This window comes from Bison bison, unplaced genomic scaffold (genome assembly GCF_000754665.1).
Source record: "Bison bison bison isolate TAMUID 2011002044 unplaced genomic scaffold, Bison_UMD1.0 scf7180017864289, whole genome shotgun sequence".
Taxonomy (NCBI): Eukaryota; Metazoa; Chordata; class Mammalia; order Artiodactyla; family Bovidae; genus Bison; species Bison bison.
The window spans coordinates 18135758-18155603 of NW_011494861.1; the positions used below are offsets into that span (position 1 = coordinate 18135758).

General features: G+C 40.9%; 1 protein-coding gene across 1 annotated transcript in view; it reads left to right on the plus strand.

Moving 5' to 3' along the window:
- PAPPA2 (pappalysin 2) overlaps positions 1-19846 on the plus strand; it is a 316922-nt gene that overhangs the window by 233064 nt on the left and 64012 nt on the right. Inside the window, exon 17 of the mRNA XM_010850108.1 lies at positions 19448-19616. Within this exon, the coding sequence (XP_010848410.1) occupies positions 19448-19616 (169 nt within the window). The remainder of the gene's footprint in view (positions 1-19447; positions 19617-19846) is intronic.

Here is a 19846-nt window from a genome sequence, read left to right on the forward strand (position 1 = left end):
ACTCTGTACACCTGAAACTAACACAGCATTGTAAATCAACTATAGTTCAAAAAAACCCAAAAACCTCAAATATATATATATGTATGTATGTATGTATATATATATATATATATATTTACTAGAAAGAAAAAAAAACCAGCAAAATGTCAAGACCATGGGCAAGTGGCAGGACTTAGGGAGATTTTTTTTGTTTTCTGATTTGAGGTTCTGTTAATAAATAATATTTTATAATAAATAAAATAAAAGGAACTCCTCTACCTTTACCCTGGATCCCGTAATCTTTCTCAAACATTTCCTTCAACTTCTTCACCTTCCTCTTTCCTGCAGCTGAAGCCTCTCTCTTCCTCACGCCAGGTTACTTCTCTTTAATTGTGCTCAGGTCTCTCCTACATTAAAACTCAAACAAGCAGAGCCTTTTCTTGACCCATGTTCCTCTCCAGCTATCACAGCTTCCCCTTCCCTTATGAAATGTGTAAAAGAGTCATTTGTATTCACTGTCCCTGTCTTATAGTTTTTTCTCTCCTTCACACTTTGACACTCAGGTTTCCATTCCCATCTCTCCACTAAAGCTGAGGGTGCCATGAACATCGCTGCCAAATGCAAGGACTCTTCTTGGACCTAATGTGGTGTTAATTGCTCCAACTACACCTGTCCAACTCTTTGTGACGCATGGACTGTAGCCCATCAGGCTCCTCTGTCCATGGAATTCTCTAGGCAAGAACACTGGAGTGGGTTGCCTTTCCCTTCTCTAGGGGATCTTCCTGACCCAGAGATTGAAACCGGGTCTCCTGTATTACTGGTAGATTCTTTACCATCTGAGACACCAGGAACCTAACGTTATGTGGGAATATTTGGCTTATGTTGCAATCACCCTGTGAGATAAAATGGATCCTCCCACCCAAATTTGGTTTGGCTATGGAAAGTAATGATGCCATACATACAAGACCAAGAGAGCGTTAAGAGGGTTGTTAGTCACATAATGAGACTTTTGGCGGAGAGAAGGGGAAAATCCCAAGTTGGTCTTCAAATAGCTTGAGTAATCAGGGTAAAGAGGCTGGTCAGGAGTTGGATGGTAGTTAGGGTGTGGGGCTTGAGTGAGGGTTTGTGCATGTGAGGGCTTCCCTAATAGCTCAGTTGGTAAAGAATCTGCCTGCAATGCAGGAGACCCTGGTTTGATTCCTGGGTCAGGAAGATCCCCTGGAGGAGGGATAGGCTACTCACTCCAGTATTCTTGGACTTCCCTTGTAGTTCAGCTGGTAAAGAACCTGCCTCCGATGCAGGAGACCTGAGTTCGATCCCTGAGTTGGGAGGATCCCCTGAAGAAGGGAAAGGCTACGCACTCCAGTATTCTGGCCTGGAGAATTCCATGGACTGCATAGTTCACGGGGTCACAGAGTTGCACATGACTGAGTGACTTTCACTTTCACTTGTGCTTGTGAACAGGACCTGCTATGGTTTGAACTTTATGCTGAGGCCAAAAGAGAAGGCACCCAGGCTTTCTTATAGGCTTGCTCGGAGGTGGGAGATGGTAGGGCTCGGACGCTGTCAAGAGTCAAACATCAAAGATGGAGTCTGGCTCTTCAGTAAAACACACTTGTCTGAGCCCTCCTTGAGTCTTCTTCCTTGATCTTGCTCTATGTCACCCCCTTGATTTTCCTCTTCTCTGCCTCTTCTCAATTTCCTTTTCTGGCTTTTCCTCCACTGCCCATGGCTTCAATGTTGGTGTTTCTCTGAACTCACTCTTCTCTTGTGTTCTGCACATTTGTCTGGCCTGAAGTTCATTTACCCCAATGGCCTCCACTACCTTCCACATGCTGATGACCCTTAAACCCACACCTGCTATCTAATCTCTTCCCATAAGGGCTATAAGACTCATTAAGACAATTGCCTGCAGATAAAGCCACTTGGATATCTGGAATGCATTTCAAACTCTCCCTATATAAAACAGAGCCTATTATAAACTCTTTCAAATCTGTACATCCTTCTGTGTTCCATGTGGTTGGACAGGTCAGGTGAGAGATCTGCATATAACCTGAGACACATTTTTTTTAATCCATATATGGGTTTATTTTTTTTTATTTATAAAGTGTTATGGAAAGGACTTCCAGTTGTTCAAGCTGTTTTCAGGAAAGGCAGAGGAACCAGAGAACAAATTGCCAACATCTGCTGGATCATGGAAAAAGCAAGAGAATTCCAGAAAAACATCTATTTCTGCTTTATTGACTATGCCAAAGCCTTTGACTGTGTGGATCACAATAAACTGTGGAAAATTCTGAAAGAGATGGGAATACCAGACCATCTGACCTGCCTCTTGAGAAATCTGTATGCAGGTCAGGAAGCAACAGTTAGAACTGAACATGGAACAACAGACTGGTTCCAAATAGGAAAAGGAGTACGTCAAGGCTGTATATTGTCACCCTGCTTATTTAACTTCTATGCAGAGTACATCATGAGAAATGCTGGGCTGGAAGAAGCACAAGCTGGAATCAAGATTGCTGGGAGAAATATCAATAACCTCAGATATGCAGATGATACCACCCTTATGGCAGAAAGTGAAGAGGGACTAAAAAGCCTCTTGATGAAGGTGAAAGAAGAGAGTGAAAAGTTGGTTTAAAACTCAATATTCAGAAAACGAAGATCATGGCATCTGGTTCCATCACTTCATGGGAAATAGATGGGGAAACAGTGGCTGACTTTATTTTTTAGGGCTCCAACATCACTGCAGATGGTGATTGCAGCCGTGAAATTAAAAGATGCTTGCTCCTTGGAAGAAAAGCTATGATTGACCTAGACAGCATATAAAAAGGCAGAGACATTACTTTGCCGACAAAGTTTTCCAGTAGTCATGTATGGATGTGAGAGTTGGACTGTGAAGAAAGCTGAGCACCGAGGAATTGATGCTTTTGAACTGCGGTGTTGGAGAAAACTCTTGAGAGTCCCTTGGAGTGCAAGGAGATCCAACCAGTCCATTCTGAAGGAGATCAGCCCTGGGATTTCTTTGGAAGGAATGATGCTAAAGCTGAAACTCCAGTACTTTGGCCACCTCATGCAAAGAGCTGACTCATTGGAAAAGACTCTGATGCTGGGAGGGATTGGGGGCAGGAGGAGAAGGGGATGACAGAGGATGAGATGGCTGGATGGCATCACTGACTTACAGGGAGGCCTGGCGTGCTGTGATTCATGGTGTCGCAAAGAGTCGGACACGACTAAGTGACTGAACTGAACTGAACTGAACTGATGGAAAGAACACATCTGAGTATTATTCTATTGGTGATGACAATTGAACAATACTCACAAAACGTAACTCTTCCTGAGTAACTAATGATGATCCGAGACTATAATTATACACTATTGAGAAACATCGAACAACTAAAGGACAATTGCTCTACAATATTGTGTTGGCCTCTGCCACATGGCAACACAGATTGGCCTGAGACTCTTGAACATCCTTCTCCCTCAGTCAAATCAGTCATCAGCTTCCATCAAATGTCATTATCTTATTGACTCTTGGCCATTTCTCCTCACCCTGCTGCCACTTCTCTATGACAAATCACTATCCTTTGTCATGTATGAACTGAGCTTTCTGACTCCAGTCTTTCCCCCTTCACTACATTCACTACTTTGCAGTAATAGCAATCTTCAACAAATTTCAACCCAGTTATAGTATTTCCCTTATATAAAACTAAATGACCAGCCTTTCTGCTATTTCATCTAAGACACTAAAAAAACTTAAAATTAAAAATATTTTCAAGGTCTTGCATGATCTTGCCAGGCCCGGCTTACCTCTCCAGGGTCATCAGTATCTTCCCTGGGAGATCACTTGCCTCCAACTATTACACACAAAACCTTCTGTAGTGTAGGTTCTAATGCTCTGGGTTTCTTTTACTTCTTTATATGCACCATAGCTAGCATGCCTCTGGGCTTTCAAACATGCTATTCCTTCTGGTCTGAGCTCTCCCCAACAGTGGCCTTTTGCTTGACTAACTCTTGCATGCGTGTGTGCATGGTAAGTCACTTCAGTTGTGTTCAACTCTTTGCAACTCTATGGACCATAGCCCGGCAGGCTCCTCTGTCCATGGGATTCTCCAGCAAGAATACTGGAGTGGGTTGCCATGCCCTTCTCCAGGGGATCTTCCTGTCCCAGGGATTGAATTTGTGTCTCTATGTCTCCTGCATTGGCAGGCAGATTCTTCACCATTAGCCTTACTGTCCTATTTTTAAGATAGGTGTGATTTTTATTTCCAAAGCCTTCCAGATCTCCCCAGTCTGTAGGAAGTGTCCCTCCCATGGTTTCCCACTGCACAAAAGACTTCGCTGACAACATCATTTATTTCACTGAGTAGAAGTGGTTTGATTACCTGTTCAGTAGACCATGGATTCCTGTTTAGCATCATGTGGCCAGTGGCTTCTACATTTATTGATAGGTACTCAATAAACACTTTCTAAATGGGTGAAAAGACTGCCTTATTAGAAAAGTTGTGGTAGAATTTTAATGTTAAATTTGATGCTAAAATAGTGAAGGGAAGTTTTATTTTCTTATGAGGGGTGGAAATTTCTATTTCAAGTGCTTTAGAGTGAAAGAAACCCTTAAAACTATTGTTTTTTTTTTTTTTTTCCTAGCAGTTTGTGTCAGCAACCTAGAAGGAATACTCATTCTTCAGAGATAGTTTTAATTTTGTTCATTGAACTGACATTTAAACTTGATTGGCAAACTCTGCAGAAGTTGTTGGTAACAGAAAAGGGGTCAGATCTCTCAACAAGCTCACCAGAACAGTGGTTCTCATACCTGGCTGTGTGTAAGCATCAGCTGGGACAAGTTCAAATACCTCAGTGCTTTGCATTAATCTTCTGCAAAGCTGCCTAAGTCACTCCAATGTGCAGCCAAAATGACGAAGCACAGTCTAGAAGCAAGAACCTTTCTGCATGTAAGAACGGTATTGGTCATGGGACTTATACTTTCCTAAAAATATCCATAGTAACACTTTCTTTTCTCAAAATTAATTATAGCAGCACTTTTGCATGCTAGATTTCACACGTCTCTTTGGGTTTATTTATTTTTGGAGTTAATAGAGAAAATACAAACAATGGTAACTCCAAAGAAATGGTCAAGTTAGACAGTTTGGGGAGTTCTTTCTCGTTCATATTTTATAACATACACACACACACACACACACACGCACACACACACACCCTTCTTTTCATCCCATGCGATTTACTTTCACATACATATTATCATTAATCACATTTGTCAGGTTAATGTTTCATTAACCCAACTTCCCAGGAAGCTAAAATAAATGTGCTTGACTTATATTTTATAAAAAAGACCATATTCTATTCTCCCTCATCTTTTGCTCCAATGGTTACCTTTTTCTCATTAGTTGCTATCTTTAATGTGTGGAGTTTAGATTAACCCCATTAGGGCCCACAATTAATTAAAATTAGAAATTATCCCAGCCTTCTAACTTAGATAGCCTCCCCCTCTATAAGTTAGTCATTCATCACGATGCCATCTGAAAGGTAGTGTCATAGTAAGATCTTTTTAAAAGTAATTGTAAATAGCTGTCTTTCTGAGGGTCACTTTTCCAGTGAACTTAAATCTATTGAAGGGCTATAAACACAAACATAGGTTCAGACTCAATACTGTAAAAAGGCCTCAGGTTGTGCTTATGCATCGTTTGACAGTGTTTGGTTGTCAACACCTTCAGTGAGGTTTGTCTGATCTGATTTGGGAGAAGAGTGGGAGAGGGCTTTATAGTTACATGTGTGTACCTGACCCATCTCTACACACGTAGGGAGATTGTTTAGTGTGGCAGAGAGTTAAAAAGCATAAGGTCTTGACTCTGTTCTATTGGGTTAATGATGATGATGACAATGATAATTCATCACTATATGCTATATGAAGCACTTTACATATATTACCTCATTTAGTTCTTATGACACTGATAAATCTTATTATATAATAAAATAATAGTATAATGTAGAATAACATACTATGATATGATAATATACAACTTGAAATAATAGTAATACATTTAATTTAATTTACATTAATACTTATACTTAATATAATACTTAATACAGTATTATAATACTACAATTTAATAATAAATACATTATTATCACCTCTTTCAGAGACTCAGAGTATTGTTAAGCAGCCATCCCATGGTCACTCAACCAATATATGATGTTAATTAAGCTCACTCTAAGACCAAAGCCCATGCTCTTGGCTAACAACACTTTTGATCTTGAGTAAATTACTACATTTCTCTGAGGTTCTTTTTTCCACCTCTGCAAAATAATGGAAAATCTTGAGTGACTTTAAACTCTATAAGTCTATCTCAACAGAATCAATGAGGAGAGTTATAACTTTGGTACAATACCAGTGAGAGAAGTGGTACATGAAATTTGTTACCACCAGGAAAAAAAGAAGCAAGGTTATTTATAAACATAAACACTACACAGACATGATCTTAGTAGGCAATATTCAAGGTACTACTTGGAGAGATTCTGATGTGGATGAACAGCCAAGGTTTTATTCTCTTCCTTTTGATGGGTTTTGGTGAATTGTTCTCCATTCACACCCAAGAGGATGAGTTCTAGATCTTTCTTGAAGGCAGAATATTGCATACATTTATTAAGATTTCTAGAATTGAGTTGAAAGATTAAGCAAGTCTCTAAAACTTCTAAAAAGAAAATTTAGTCAAATTCTTAGGAAGATTTTCCTTTGTGCAAAATTTCTCTCTTGGCTTAGTGCATGCGTGCATGCCAAGTCACTTCAGTTGTATCTGACTCTTTGCAACCCTATGGACTGTAGCCCTCCAGGCTCCTCTGTCCATGGGGATTCTCCAGGAAAGAATGTATTAGAGTGGGTTGCCATGCCCTCCTCCAGGGGTTCTTCCCAATCCAGGGCTTGAACCTCCATCTCTTATGTCTCCTGCATTGGCCGGCATGTTCTTCACCACTAGCACCACTTGGGAAATCCCTTGGCTTAGTATTAATAGTTAATTACACAGGTTCTGAGGTTAGTGAGATCTAAATTTGCATCCCCACTCTTCTATTTATTAGCTCTTTGATCTTGGGAAAGTCATTGATCTCTATCAAAGAAAGAGGGATACTTACAAATTTTTACAAGGATTGAATGAGACAATAGACAGATGAACTGAGCACAGTTTTTAGTCTTGTTCAGCTTCAAGTCAGCAATAGATGCTGTTTATCAGCATCATCATCTCCAACAGGTTGCTGCTCCTTGTAAAATGACTGTTGCTTTTGGTGTGTTTAATGGGTAATTTTCTTTAGCCAGGAATCTACTCAGCTACATTTTTTATCAAGGGCTATCATCTCCCATTCTGTGGTTGGTTTCTATACCCCAGAAAAACAACATAGAGACCAGAAAGACTGAAAGTGGCATTCCAAATGGGAAGTACAAGCCTTCAGTTACAGGGTGGTAAGGGAGTACATTTCCCCTGCATGAAGGAAAAAACACACATCAAAACAGAATCTTCATTAAATTAAGAAAAATGCTTGTACTTCCCTCCACCAGTCAGAACCCCCTCTGAATGTTGCTTCTCACCCCACTCTGAGTTATCCAAACACTACTGTGGCTTCAAGTAGCCCATGAAAAGGGAAAAGGGGGATGTGGCGAAAAGGAAACGGAAATTAACTCATCAAAAAATACAGGTGGACATACTTCAAAAATTAGGGTGGGCAAATACGGTCAAGCTGGTCTCAGAGGAGAAGGGAAGGGCATGTTCTTAGAGATATTGCCTAAATTTTTAGGCTCTTTTCATCTTTTTGAACCATAGCTTGATTTTCTGAGGTTCAGTTGATTTTATTCTACCATTGGAAGGGAGAGAAAGTCTTGGCAAATGAAATGAAATGCTCAGTTGAGGCAAATGCTAAAAACCTTAAGTACCCTGGATTTGTAATTTTAAAAATTCAGTAAAATAATGTACTTAATTTTTAAGCTCTCTGTCATAACATCATGCATATACATACATGACTAGATACTGAAGTGAGTAAACCTATGTATATAGAGACACATGTCCTAGCCATGATTTGCCAATTAATGGGTCACACTGTAATCTTTGTGAACACCCATGCATCTGTGAGAAACAGAAATTTGTTTTCTTTCCATTAAGACATTGTCTGGCTTTCTAATTAGTGTTTATAGTAAATACATTCAAAGTTTATCCTTGGAATGCTCAATTCTTTTGCCATTGTAGGATACTGTGAGCTTTAGGCTAATTTATTACAGCCTCTTTTGGCAGAAAAGTGACTGAACCTCTGCTCCAAGCCTTGGACACTTGCATGCACACCTGGCTACAGGCCAGCTTGCTGCCGTAGGCTTCACAGGCTCAGGCGATTGGCATGCAGCCTTCACTTTGAACACAGCATTTGTTGAACTTAAAAATTTCCCTGTGACCTTCAATCCCAGACTAGGGAGAGTCTTATTGTAAAAACTGCCCTTTCTCTTCTAATATTATATTGACCACTGATTTCTCTATTCATCAGGAAAAATAACTTTAAAAATCTAGTAAGAATAAGTGCTGGGTTGTTAAATAGAAGCCAATAGGTTCTTCAATCCAGAATTTCTCTCCCTGATGCCCTTTCTACACTTCCTTTTTGCTTCTCCATCCAGTCTCAGGCTCCTGCCAAGTCCTTCTTCAGCATAGTGGGTGAGCATTTTGATTGTGAGCTTGGCTTTGTTCTTAAGGGTCAGGTCAGGCCCAGCTAATTTATGAACTGTCTCCTGAAGGATTCTGGGTGGGACAAAAATCTGAAGAATTAAGTAGGGTGGAAAGACTGAGTAGAATGTTAACATTCCACATTTTAATCACATACACACAGGGAAAGGGTGGAGAGCTTGGTCATCCGAGCTAATAATTTCCCTGGGTTTTTGAGCCTTGTATGTGCCAGTCATTGGACTATATGCTATCTATACACTAACTTATAGAATCTTCTAGTGACCCTGTAAGGAAGCTCTCATCCCCATTTTTCAGATAGGAGAACTGAGAGAAGAAAATGTCAGGGAGTCAGGAAGGGCCACAGCTGGGCTTTGAGCATTGGTTTCCTGACTTTGCTGTCTGCTCTTAACCACACTGCACACCATCTTTCTGATGGGAACTACTCAGTGTGGTCACTAACAGCCTGCTGAAGGCTACTATGACCTCTGACTCCTTCTCTTCAGTCAGGAAAAGCTGGTCAATATTAATCAACCTTTCCATTCCAGCCCACATCAGACGGATGAGGCAAATTCAGGGTCTACCTGTGTGAATTCTGAAGTCATGACATAGGTCACAACTTGCCACTCATTCTCATAACTCACTAGTAGACTCAGGTCTCATCACTGCTGTGGCTTCTGGGCAAGAGCCATGTCAGGAACTTTGCTTTCTGAGAGACCAACAGTGACGGGCAGAATGGGGTCATGAACTCCCAGGTGAGGGTGTGGATGTGTGTACATTCTGTGAGCACTTTTCATCAGGCCTGTCTGTGAGTTGGACTGACCAGGAATAGGAATAGAACAACACCGAGAAGAATTCTTCAACTATAAGCATTATGAAGATAGCTGAGGGATTCCTTATGGATGAGAGAGCCCACCCTCTGAAATGGAATCCATGCAATTTGCAGCTCTTTTCTGCCAGACTTTTATCCCATCCAGGCTCTCTTCTTCCTGCCCTGCCTTTTCCCCACAGAGGTTACATATATGCCTTTTTCTCCATTTACACATTAGACCAATGCTTGAAACACAAACTGCCTTTTGCATCACTGGCCCTTGCATGCACTGTTCCTTCTGTGTGGAGGACCTTTCTCCTTCTCTAACAAACCCATCTTTAAGTGATCCCTTCCTGATAGCCTTCCTTCTGTTCCTCTTTGGGGCCCCACAGTTTAGTCTTCTGGCCTAATTATAGTATTAATATTTGTTTCTACAATAGCAGGACCTAATGCAATACATAGCACATACTAGTCCTTAATGAATATTTGTTGACTGAACATCAGTTCAGTTCAGTTCAGTTGCTCAGTCGTGTCCAACTCTTTGCGACCCCATGAATCGCAGCACGCCAGGCCTCCCTGTCCATCACCAACTCCCAGAGTTCACTCAGACTCACGTCCATCGAGTCAGTGACGCCATCCAGCCATCTCATCCTCTGTCATCCCCTTCTCCTCCTGCCCCCAATCCCTCCCAGCATCAGAGTCTTTTCCAATGAGTCAGCTCTTCACATGAGGTGGCCAAAGTATTGGAATTTCAGCTTTAGCATCATTCCTTCCAAAGAACACCCAGGGCTGATCTCCTTCAGAATGGACTGGTTGGATCTCCTTGCAGTCCAAGGGACTTGCAAGAGTCTTCTCCAACACCACAGTTCAAAAGCATCAATTCTTCAGCGCTCAGCTTTCTTCACAGACTGAACATATGAATGGACAAATACAGGCATACCTCATTTTATTGCTCTTTGCTTTATTATGCTTTGTAGATAATTGTGTTTGTTTTACAAATGTAATGTTTGTGATAACCCTGTATTGAGCATTGAGCAAGTTTATTGGCACCATTTTTCTAATGGCATTTAGTGTCTCTATATCATATTTTGGTAATTCTTGCAATGTTTCAAATCTTCCACCAGCAAAAGATTATGACTTACTAAAGGTCCTAATGATGGTTAGCATTTTTTAGCAATAAAGAATTTTTAAATTAATATATGTACATTTTTTAAATATAAAGCTATTGCACACTCAGTAGATGATAGTATAGTGTAAACATAACTTTTATATGCAGTGGGAAAACAACAAATGCCTACGACTTATTTTATTGTGATATTCACTTTATTGCAGTGGTCTGGAACTAAACCCACAATATCTTCAAGGTATGCCAGTGACTAAATGATAAAAAACAATGAAATCAAGAGATTCCTATTTAATGTTCCCATGTTTTAAACTCAGTTCATCACTGCATTTCAGTGTAATCACTAACTCTTCAAACACACACTGAAGGGAACAGATACAGAATTCTGAGGAATAATTTTAATAGTTATTATACATGTTTGGCTTTAAATTGTAGGCATTGGAGAAACCTCAGGATGTTTTTAGATCTGGAGGTAACCTGAGGAGATTTAGTAGGAAGATAGCTGTCAGCTGTGTGAAGAATGCATGAGAGGCGCCAAGATACTCGTAGAAAAGAGGTTAATCGGGGGCTACTGAACTCCATCCCTGGGTCAGGAAGATCCCCTGGAGTAGGAAATGGCAAACCATTCCCGTATTCTTGCCTGGAAAACCTTATGGACAGAGGAGCCTGGCAGGCTACAGTCCATGGGGTCACAAAGAGTCAGACATGACTGACTGCACACATGTGTGTGTGTGCACGCGTGCGTGCACACACACACTGAACTTGAAGTGAGAGAGGCTAAAGGTTGGACAGTTTAGGCAGTGGTAGTGAGGGATGAAGAAGGGGCCCCAAACTTGAGGTAGGGGATCAGACTTAGGGGCAGGACATTATTGCATCTGCTAATTTGGAGACCTGAAAGTTCACAGCAGGAAATCCAAAGATAGAAGTGAGGGGTGGGACTTCAAAGGAGACTGGTGACCACATGATTGTAGGGGTCAGCAGATTGCTCATTCTCACAGAGAGGCTCTATTTTACATGGAAGAGGAGCTTTGTAAGCTACAGGCGCTATTATGAGTCAGGGAAGAATGAAAGGTCAAAGCCCATGTGTCCAATGTGCTGGCCCTGCTGAACTGTTTCTCTTCTAGTCAAGTGGACTGGGGCTGGATTTCAGGCGGCCTTGTGTGAGAGAAGACAGGATAACTGCGATCGGCTGTGGACTAGCTATGCCTGGAGTCTGCTGCTCTCCGTTTAGGATGCTGGCTTGAGAAACCAGGTCTGCAGTTTGTTAATAAAGCTGGCCTGGTGTTTGGAAGCGCTGATGGTTCTGTCTGGGGTGGGGTAGAATACCAGAGGACCGAGTCTTTTAAAATGGTCTAGAAGGCTAATTATTAAACTTTAATGAGAATAGGAATCACTTGGTGACTTTGTTAAAATGCAGATTCTGAGTGAGTCTGAGTAGAGCTGTAGATTCTGCATTTGCAACAAGCTCCCTGGTGATTTCAGTGCTGCTGTTCTGCAGCCATACTCAGACGGGTGAGGATATTCTCAGTGAAGAGTCTTTCTAATTTTAACCCCCAAACAGACCATATGCCATGTAAAACATTGGGCCAATTAACACTTCGGTTTCCTAACCTATGTAATGGAAAGAGTGACCTGGTTACTCCTCACTCTTACATTTCCATTTTTAGGATATTCTGCGTGGGGGGACTTTGAGATACTTGGTGCAAAGGCACAAAGTAAAGGGAGGTAATTTATGTGCAGCTCCACTTCTAGTAACTCTAGTGCTTCCATATTATGACTTAAGTATTGGCATCAGACAGATCCTGGTATGGGCATACCTCAGAAATAGTTGGGATTTGGTTCTAGACCACTGCAATAAATCAAATATTGTAATAAAGCAAGTCATACAAATTTTTTTGGCTTCCCAATGCACATAAAAGTTATGTTTACACGATACTGTAGTCTCTTAAGTGTGCCATAGCATTATGTCTTAAAAACCAATGTACATAATTTAAAAATACTTTATTGCCAAAAAAAAAAGCTAACCATCATTTGCCAACACGGAGTTGCCAAAAACCTTCAGTTTGTAAAAATTGCAGTATCTATGAAGTGCAGTAAACAAAGCACAACAAAATGAGGTATGCCTGTACTGATCCCTGCTCTGCCTTTAACCAGCTAGGTAACCTCAAGCTGGTTATTTTATTTTTCTAAACCTGCTTACTTAATCTATAAAATGAACATCTATACATTCATTGAACCTGTGTTTATTGGCACCTATTCCATACCAGACATTTTGCTGAGAGCTGAGGATATAACACTAAATGAGATTTTGCCCTCGCCAAGCTCAGAACCCAAAGGGGGAGATAGGAAAAAAAATGAAATAATCACACAGTATGCATTCTATGTAAAAATGTACAGGTGTTTTGATGAAAGCCCAAAACATTAGAGGCATAAAATAAAGATACTCTTGGGTGGCAAACATTCTCCTTAGATAGGAAGACGAGCCCGCCATGGGAAGAAAAAAAAGAAAAGCATCAGAAGCAGAGAGAATGGTACTAACTTCCTTTGGCAGGAAAGAGCTTGAGTTGTGCTTGGGATTCTAAGTCCAGTGTGGACAAAGTAAGTAAGATGACTGGGGCATAGTATCAGTTCAGTTCAGCTGCTCAGTCATGTCCAACTCTTTGCGATCCCATAGACTGCAGCACGCCAGGCTTCCCTGTCTATCACCAACTCCTGGAGCTTGCTCAAATGCATGTCCATTGAGTCAGTGATGCCATCCAACTATCTCATCCTCTGTCGTCCACTACTCCTCCTGCCTTTACTCTTTTCCACTTCAGGGTCTTTTCTAGTGAATCAGTTCTTCGCATCAGATGGCCAAAGTATTGGAGCTTCAGCTTCAGCATCAGTCCTTCCAATGAATATTCAGGACTGATTTCCTTTAGGATTGACTGGTTTGATCTCCTTGCAGTCCAAGGGACTCTCAAGAGTCTTCCCCAGCACCACAGTTCAAAAGCATCAATTCTTTGGCGCTCAGCTTTCTTTATGGCCCAACTCTCACATCCATACATGACTACTGGAAAAACCATAGCTTCGACTATAAGGACCTTTGTTGGTAATGTCTCTGCTTTTTAATATGCTGTCTAGGTTTGTCATAGCTTTTCTTCGAAGGACATAGGATGAGGTCAGAAAAATTTGGGCTAGATCATGAGGGACCACGTGAGCAAAAAAGTTTGGATTTTATTTTTCATGTAACAGGAGGCAATTGGAATATCCTAAGCAGGAAAATGACATTCTGATTTATTTGTTTGTTTTTACAAAGTATCCCTCTGACTGGTGTTTCTGGACCAGGAAGGAAGGGGTCCAGAGGAGAAGTGAAGTCTCTAGTTGGGAGATGAGCACTAAGAATGTGGGCTAGTGCTCACGGCAGTAGAGATGCAAGAGATGTGGGGACAGATGGAGATATTTGGGAGGTAAAACTAAGAGGCCCTACTGATAGAACATGAGCAAATGGGAGCTTGGGGAAAATATAAGATTAGGGTGAAGAGTGAAATCAAGGATGTCTCCTACATATCAAGTTTGGGCAACAGCATAGATGGTGGTATCATTTGTTGAGCTGGGAATGATTGGAGAAGAGCATCTGTGGAGAGAAGGGAATCAAGAACTCAGGTAATGATAGATCTTATCACACAGAATGGGTTTGAGGGGAAATGCTATAGATGTATATCCTTCAGTACAATGCCTAGCACTTCAATACTCAGTATTTTATTGTTTTTCTGTTAATATTATTATTACTCATGAAGGACTACTCATTGGAGACACCAGATGCCCTTGATCAGTAAAGACATGATAATTCCCTTGGACTCAATAATCATACTTTTATTTTCTCCAATGGAAAATAAATATTACTTTTGAAAACCCTGCAGTGGTGATAGAAGGATGGGATAGACTCACGTGTGCCTCGAGCAACATCAATCAAACTTTCAGCCAAGTTTTGATTACAAGATCTTTATTTCTGGCAATGATGTAAGAAGCAGAAAGAGCACAGCTGGATTTTCAGTACTAGGTGGATACCACATGTTCTGAAAATTGGAAAAAAGCATCTTCTAACTTGGAAATTGTGGTGATTTGTCTGGAGTAGTTAGAGGGAAAATAAATATAAACCTTCCCCGACCCCCAACCCTTCATGGTACCATTTACAGAGTAAGTTGTCTGGCTGTAACTGTCCTCTTTGGTCTTTGCTAAACATCCAGTCTTTTGGCTGGTGTTGTTAGGTGGGTGATTTTGCACTCTGATTTCTATACCTATGGTTTATTTTTACTAGCATAGGAAAGTAGCATAGATTTTAGCAGTTTGCCAACCTAACTACATATTAGACTGCTGACAAATTAAAAAATAAAGAGTGTGAGGCCAATTCCATGAAACTTAGACAATCTAGTTTTTATACAGTTCCTACATGAGTTTGATGGGCTGGTCTACAAATGTCATTTGGAAACCATTGTTCTAATGGTTGGGGTGTTACGTTATGATTGCAAAACTCTGAATTCTATCCTTGCTTTTGCCAGTGACTAGCTTGCTGTGTGGCATTGAGCAAGTCAGTTCATAGTTATTAATGTGCAGTTTCCTGCCTGTAAAATGAGATGTTTTAGCCTCTCTTACTCCATCAGGATAAAGAAAACGCAGAAAGCTTTGAGTCAATAGAATATCTCAGTTGAAAGGCACTTGCACTAGATTGTCAAAAAAGTCTTGGAATCTGTCCTGGTGAGGACCTGCCTGTGTGCTTTGTCTAATATCCAATACCATCCTTCTTTAAAATGCAAACTGATTCACTTCATGACATAAGAAATCTCTCTCTCTCTCTTTTTTAAATTCATACACATTACACAAAGAAGGTGGACCATTCTGAAAAAACCAATGTTTTCATAATGATTTTTTAAGTGTCAGAGACTACTCCTCAAGATCACCAAACTAGAAGAAACACAGAGGCAGTTTGGGTATCACTGGGGATTAAAGTTCTGCCTTTGCGATATAGGCTTTAGTCCTCTTCAGGGACCTACATGGAAATAAAATTTTCTGAAGCTGGGAGGAAATACAAGACGCCCTCAATTCCTCCTGCAATCACAGTACCTTTTTGAACAAAATGAAAAGAACCAGCCTATGGCACTCAAGTGTCAACCTCCATACCAGGGGCTCTTATTTCATAAACCCATATAGATATGCACCGTGGAGCTGTGAGACCGCCGGGGCTATGAGGAACGGACCAATCAAATGCTTTGTGAGAAGTGTGTGGGCGGAGCCTGAGTTGTGTCATCTGCTTGGGTGACATGCAGAAGCCAGCCCCTGTATAAGGGAGATGAAACTGTGAGGAGAATCCTTGAGGTGGAGGGGGCATAGGAACTCTTATAAGAAGGAAAAGATATTCCCTAGGGAATCAGGACTCTCCCAGTCTGTCCCTTGTCCTGCCTGTAATGCCTCCTCTGGGGCACCAATGTGAACTGTGCTGCTTCCGGCCACCTCACAGCCTTCCTCCTCCCTCGTCACCGATATGACAGGTAGTTTGCAGCACAGGGCCGGTCACGTTGCCTGGGTACCACCCACAACATCCAACTCACTCTTCCCCAGCCAAGTGTGATCTGTCTACCCTCACCTCTGAGGTTATTAAACTGGCAAAGAGATATATGAAATCGAGGACTTATATATGAAAGACAGGACTGTTTCCATGGTTTAAGCGTTCCAACCAATTCAGAGCAAAATACCACACGAAGTCAAAATATTGTCGTCCTAGCCAAGCAAGGGTTTTCCTTTATAACCATGCTGACATGCAAGGTTTACAGACTTGCCTCTCCCCTGGTGTCAATGGTATTGCCTGCTCTCTGCAGCCGGGGGATGTCAGTTCAGGCGAGGTTGGGGGCGGATTTCATCTGTGGGACGTGGTATAAAGGAGAGCCTCTGCGAGGATATAAACTCTGTAGTGTGAAAAAGGAGTAGAATATCCAGTCTTGGAGAGAGACAAACAAGAGCTTCATTATAGTAAAAAGAACTGCCTACACTTCCTTGAAGATAGATTTGAGAAGACGTTTTGAAAATGTCATCTTCCTTTGGGGAAAGAAGCCATGTAGTACATGGTGCATGATTTCATTTATATCAAGTTCAAGAACAGGCAAAATAAATCCACACTGATGAAAGTCAGAAAAGTATGGATTGCAGGGGTATTCAGTTGTGAAGGGAGATTTTTAGGGGGACTGGAAATTCTCTGTGTCTTGATCCGAGTGATGAGTACCCAGGTTATTCACATGTAAAAATTCTTGAGCTGTATACCAAGTTATGCAGTTTTCTATATGTAATTTATTGCTCAATGCAAAAATTTCAAATGAATCTTCTTTTCTTTCTTTTTTTTGGTCACACTTACAAATGTGGCACCTGAATAAAGGACTGTTCAGTAGAGAAGAGATGTTATGGATACTCAAAGTGGAGAAGAGATGTTATGGATACTCAAAGTGGATTGTAGAGCATAACATGCAGAAGAACCTGACCCAGGAAGGACCATAGGATTCAATGGCAGGCTGATGTGGGTCCAAATCCTGTCTGCAGCTTTAACTGTGGATCTTTGAGCTAGCTTTAAATCTCTCAGGCTCAGTTTTCTTCCCTGAAATGTGGATAATAATATTTACCTTTAACTGATATTTGGGGGATTTGATGAAATTATGTGTGTAGGTATTTTGCCAAACACCTGAAATATAGCTCAAAAATAATATTTATTATTGACAGATACTAGACATATGTCCACATAAACTATGATGCTAAAGAATTCCAGTCATAAAATCAGCCTTCTTTCCTAGAATACTACTGGGGATGAAGGTATGAATATGAATCTAAATAACTGTTTAACCATAAATTAAGTACTCCTTCATGAATATCTAAATGGATACTGTTAAAATACGTTAAACTACTGTGGTGGTTTAGTAGCTAAGTCGTATTCGACTCTTGTGAACCCATGGACTGTAGCATGCTAGGCTCCTCTGTCCATGGGATTTTCCAGGCAAGAATACTGGAGGGCTGCCATTTCCTTCTCCAGGGGATCTTCCAGACCGAGGAATCGAATCCGGGTCTCCTGCATTGCAGGTGGATTCTTTACTGACTGAGATATGAGAAAAGCCCTTTAAACTACTAAAATATATAATGTTAAACTATTAAAATTTATAATGTTAAACTATTAAAATTTATTTAAATTACTCAAAATCAACTACATTCTGGGCTGTAGGATCTTGGTAAAATTACTGAACATCTTGGAGTAGTTTCTTTATCTATGAAATGGGAATGATAATACTACTTCAGTAGAGCTATCCTGGTGATTTGGTTTACTAAAATATTTTGTGTGCTCTGCAGTGTGCTTAATGCACTGTGAGTTTTGATTAACTAATTCAGTTTGGTAAATGTTTCATTAATGCCTAATATAAGACAGATTTTTTGTTGTTGTTCTTGGGAATTGAAATTAAGAATAAAACACAATCCTTGCCTTCAGGCAGCTTCCAGCCTAGTGGGAAAGACAAACATATACACATTTATAAAATAATTTGATAAATGTTATACTAGTATAATATTAGAATACTGGCAAAGCATGCAGGAGGCATTGTACAGAAGTCCATTAAAAGTGTGTGGGTGAGGGCCATATTTAAATTTTCAAAGGGCATCATGATACTGGAAAATAACAATTCAAGGCCATCATGTGATTGAATCAGTGGTTGTTGTTGTTTAGTCGCTAAGGCGTGTCTGACTCTGTAACCTCGTGGACTGTAGCCGGCCAGGCTCCTCTGTCCATGCGATTTCCCAGGCGAGAATACTGGAGTGGGTTGCCATTTCCTCCTCCGTGGGATCTTCCTGACCCAGGGATTGAACCTGCTTCTCCTGCATTGGCAGGCAGGTTCTTTACCACTGAGCCACCAGGGAAGCCCTTGAATCAATGGACAAAGGATTATTTCTATTTTAGAATCACAAGATTATCTGACTGGGAATGTTCTGAATCAGAACTGGATGCGTTAAAACAGCAAATGGAAAGCACTTTCAGTTTGGCAATGAGTTAGGAAGGAAATGGGATGGAGTTTGAAGTGGTAAGACCTAATCCTGCTGATTATCGACTACCTCAAATGCAGTTCTTCTGGGTGGAGGCCGTATCTCTGCATGGGAAGGAAGGGCAGTTATTCCAGGACACTATTGAGTCATGTCTACTTTGAGAATCTGATGAAAGCTATGAATACTTTCCAAGAAAAAAAAATGGACTTGCCAGCAAACAAAATGGCCATAGTCATTTCCAGCAATACTCTTGCCCTTATGAAATTCAGGGTAAGAGCTTCTGTTTTAAGAAGACCCCCCACTGCTGTATCTTTTCTCCTCTCTGGAGAACCAATAAATATTGGCAGCTTCATTGATTCCATTACCATATTAATACTGATGATCCTCAGATGATTTCTGGGTAGTCCCCTGAGTGTGTGATAACCTTTGCTGTACACCATCCTACCTGGTATTTCCCAGTGCACTTAAGTGTGAGACTGCTCCAAGATGACAACCTTAGAGAAAACCCAATTGCAAAATCTAGACGCTGCACAGATAGTTAACAAGGTCTCTGGAGAGGAATATATCAATATTACTACATAACAATGCAATCACTGCTGTAAAGTGCATTATTACTGTTTTTCCTTCCATGGCTTAGAAATTAGGATGAAGAGGTAAGACACTGGGCTAACAAGAACCAACTGCTCCCATCTATTAGCTAATCCTTGTCCCATGTTGCTGAGGGTCCAGACTTCTCCCATAACCCCCTTGAGGATTCTGATGGACTCTTTTGTTTTGTCTTGTCAGGAAGTCCCTGAAGATTCAGTGCCTGGAGAGTGGAATCTGGGAGCAAGGCAGCTGTGTCCCAGTGGTGTGCAAGCCCCCCTCCCCTGTCTTTGAAGGCATGTATGAATGCACCAATGGCTTTGAGCTCAACAGCCAGTGTTTGGTCAAATGTAACCAGGAAAGTAAAAGGGTAAGGATGACTTGAACTTTATTTTGGAGCAGGCTGTGCTCCAATCTTGGTGACCAATCCGAGAATGTTGAATAAAATAATCTAAATGAATGGCAACAGACAGGGGCTAAGTTGGGATTCTAACCAGAGATGTTGATATCATTTAATAGGGAATTCAGAAGATGCTACATTCTTGGAATATTCTCTCCTCTTGGATAAGAAGAACAACCTGATAGGTTAGATACCTGAGT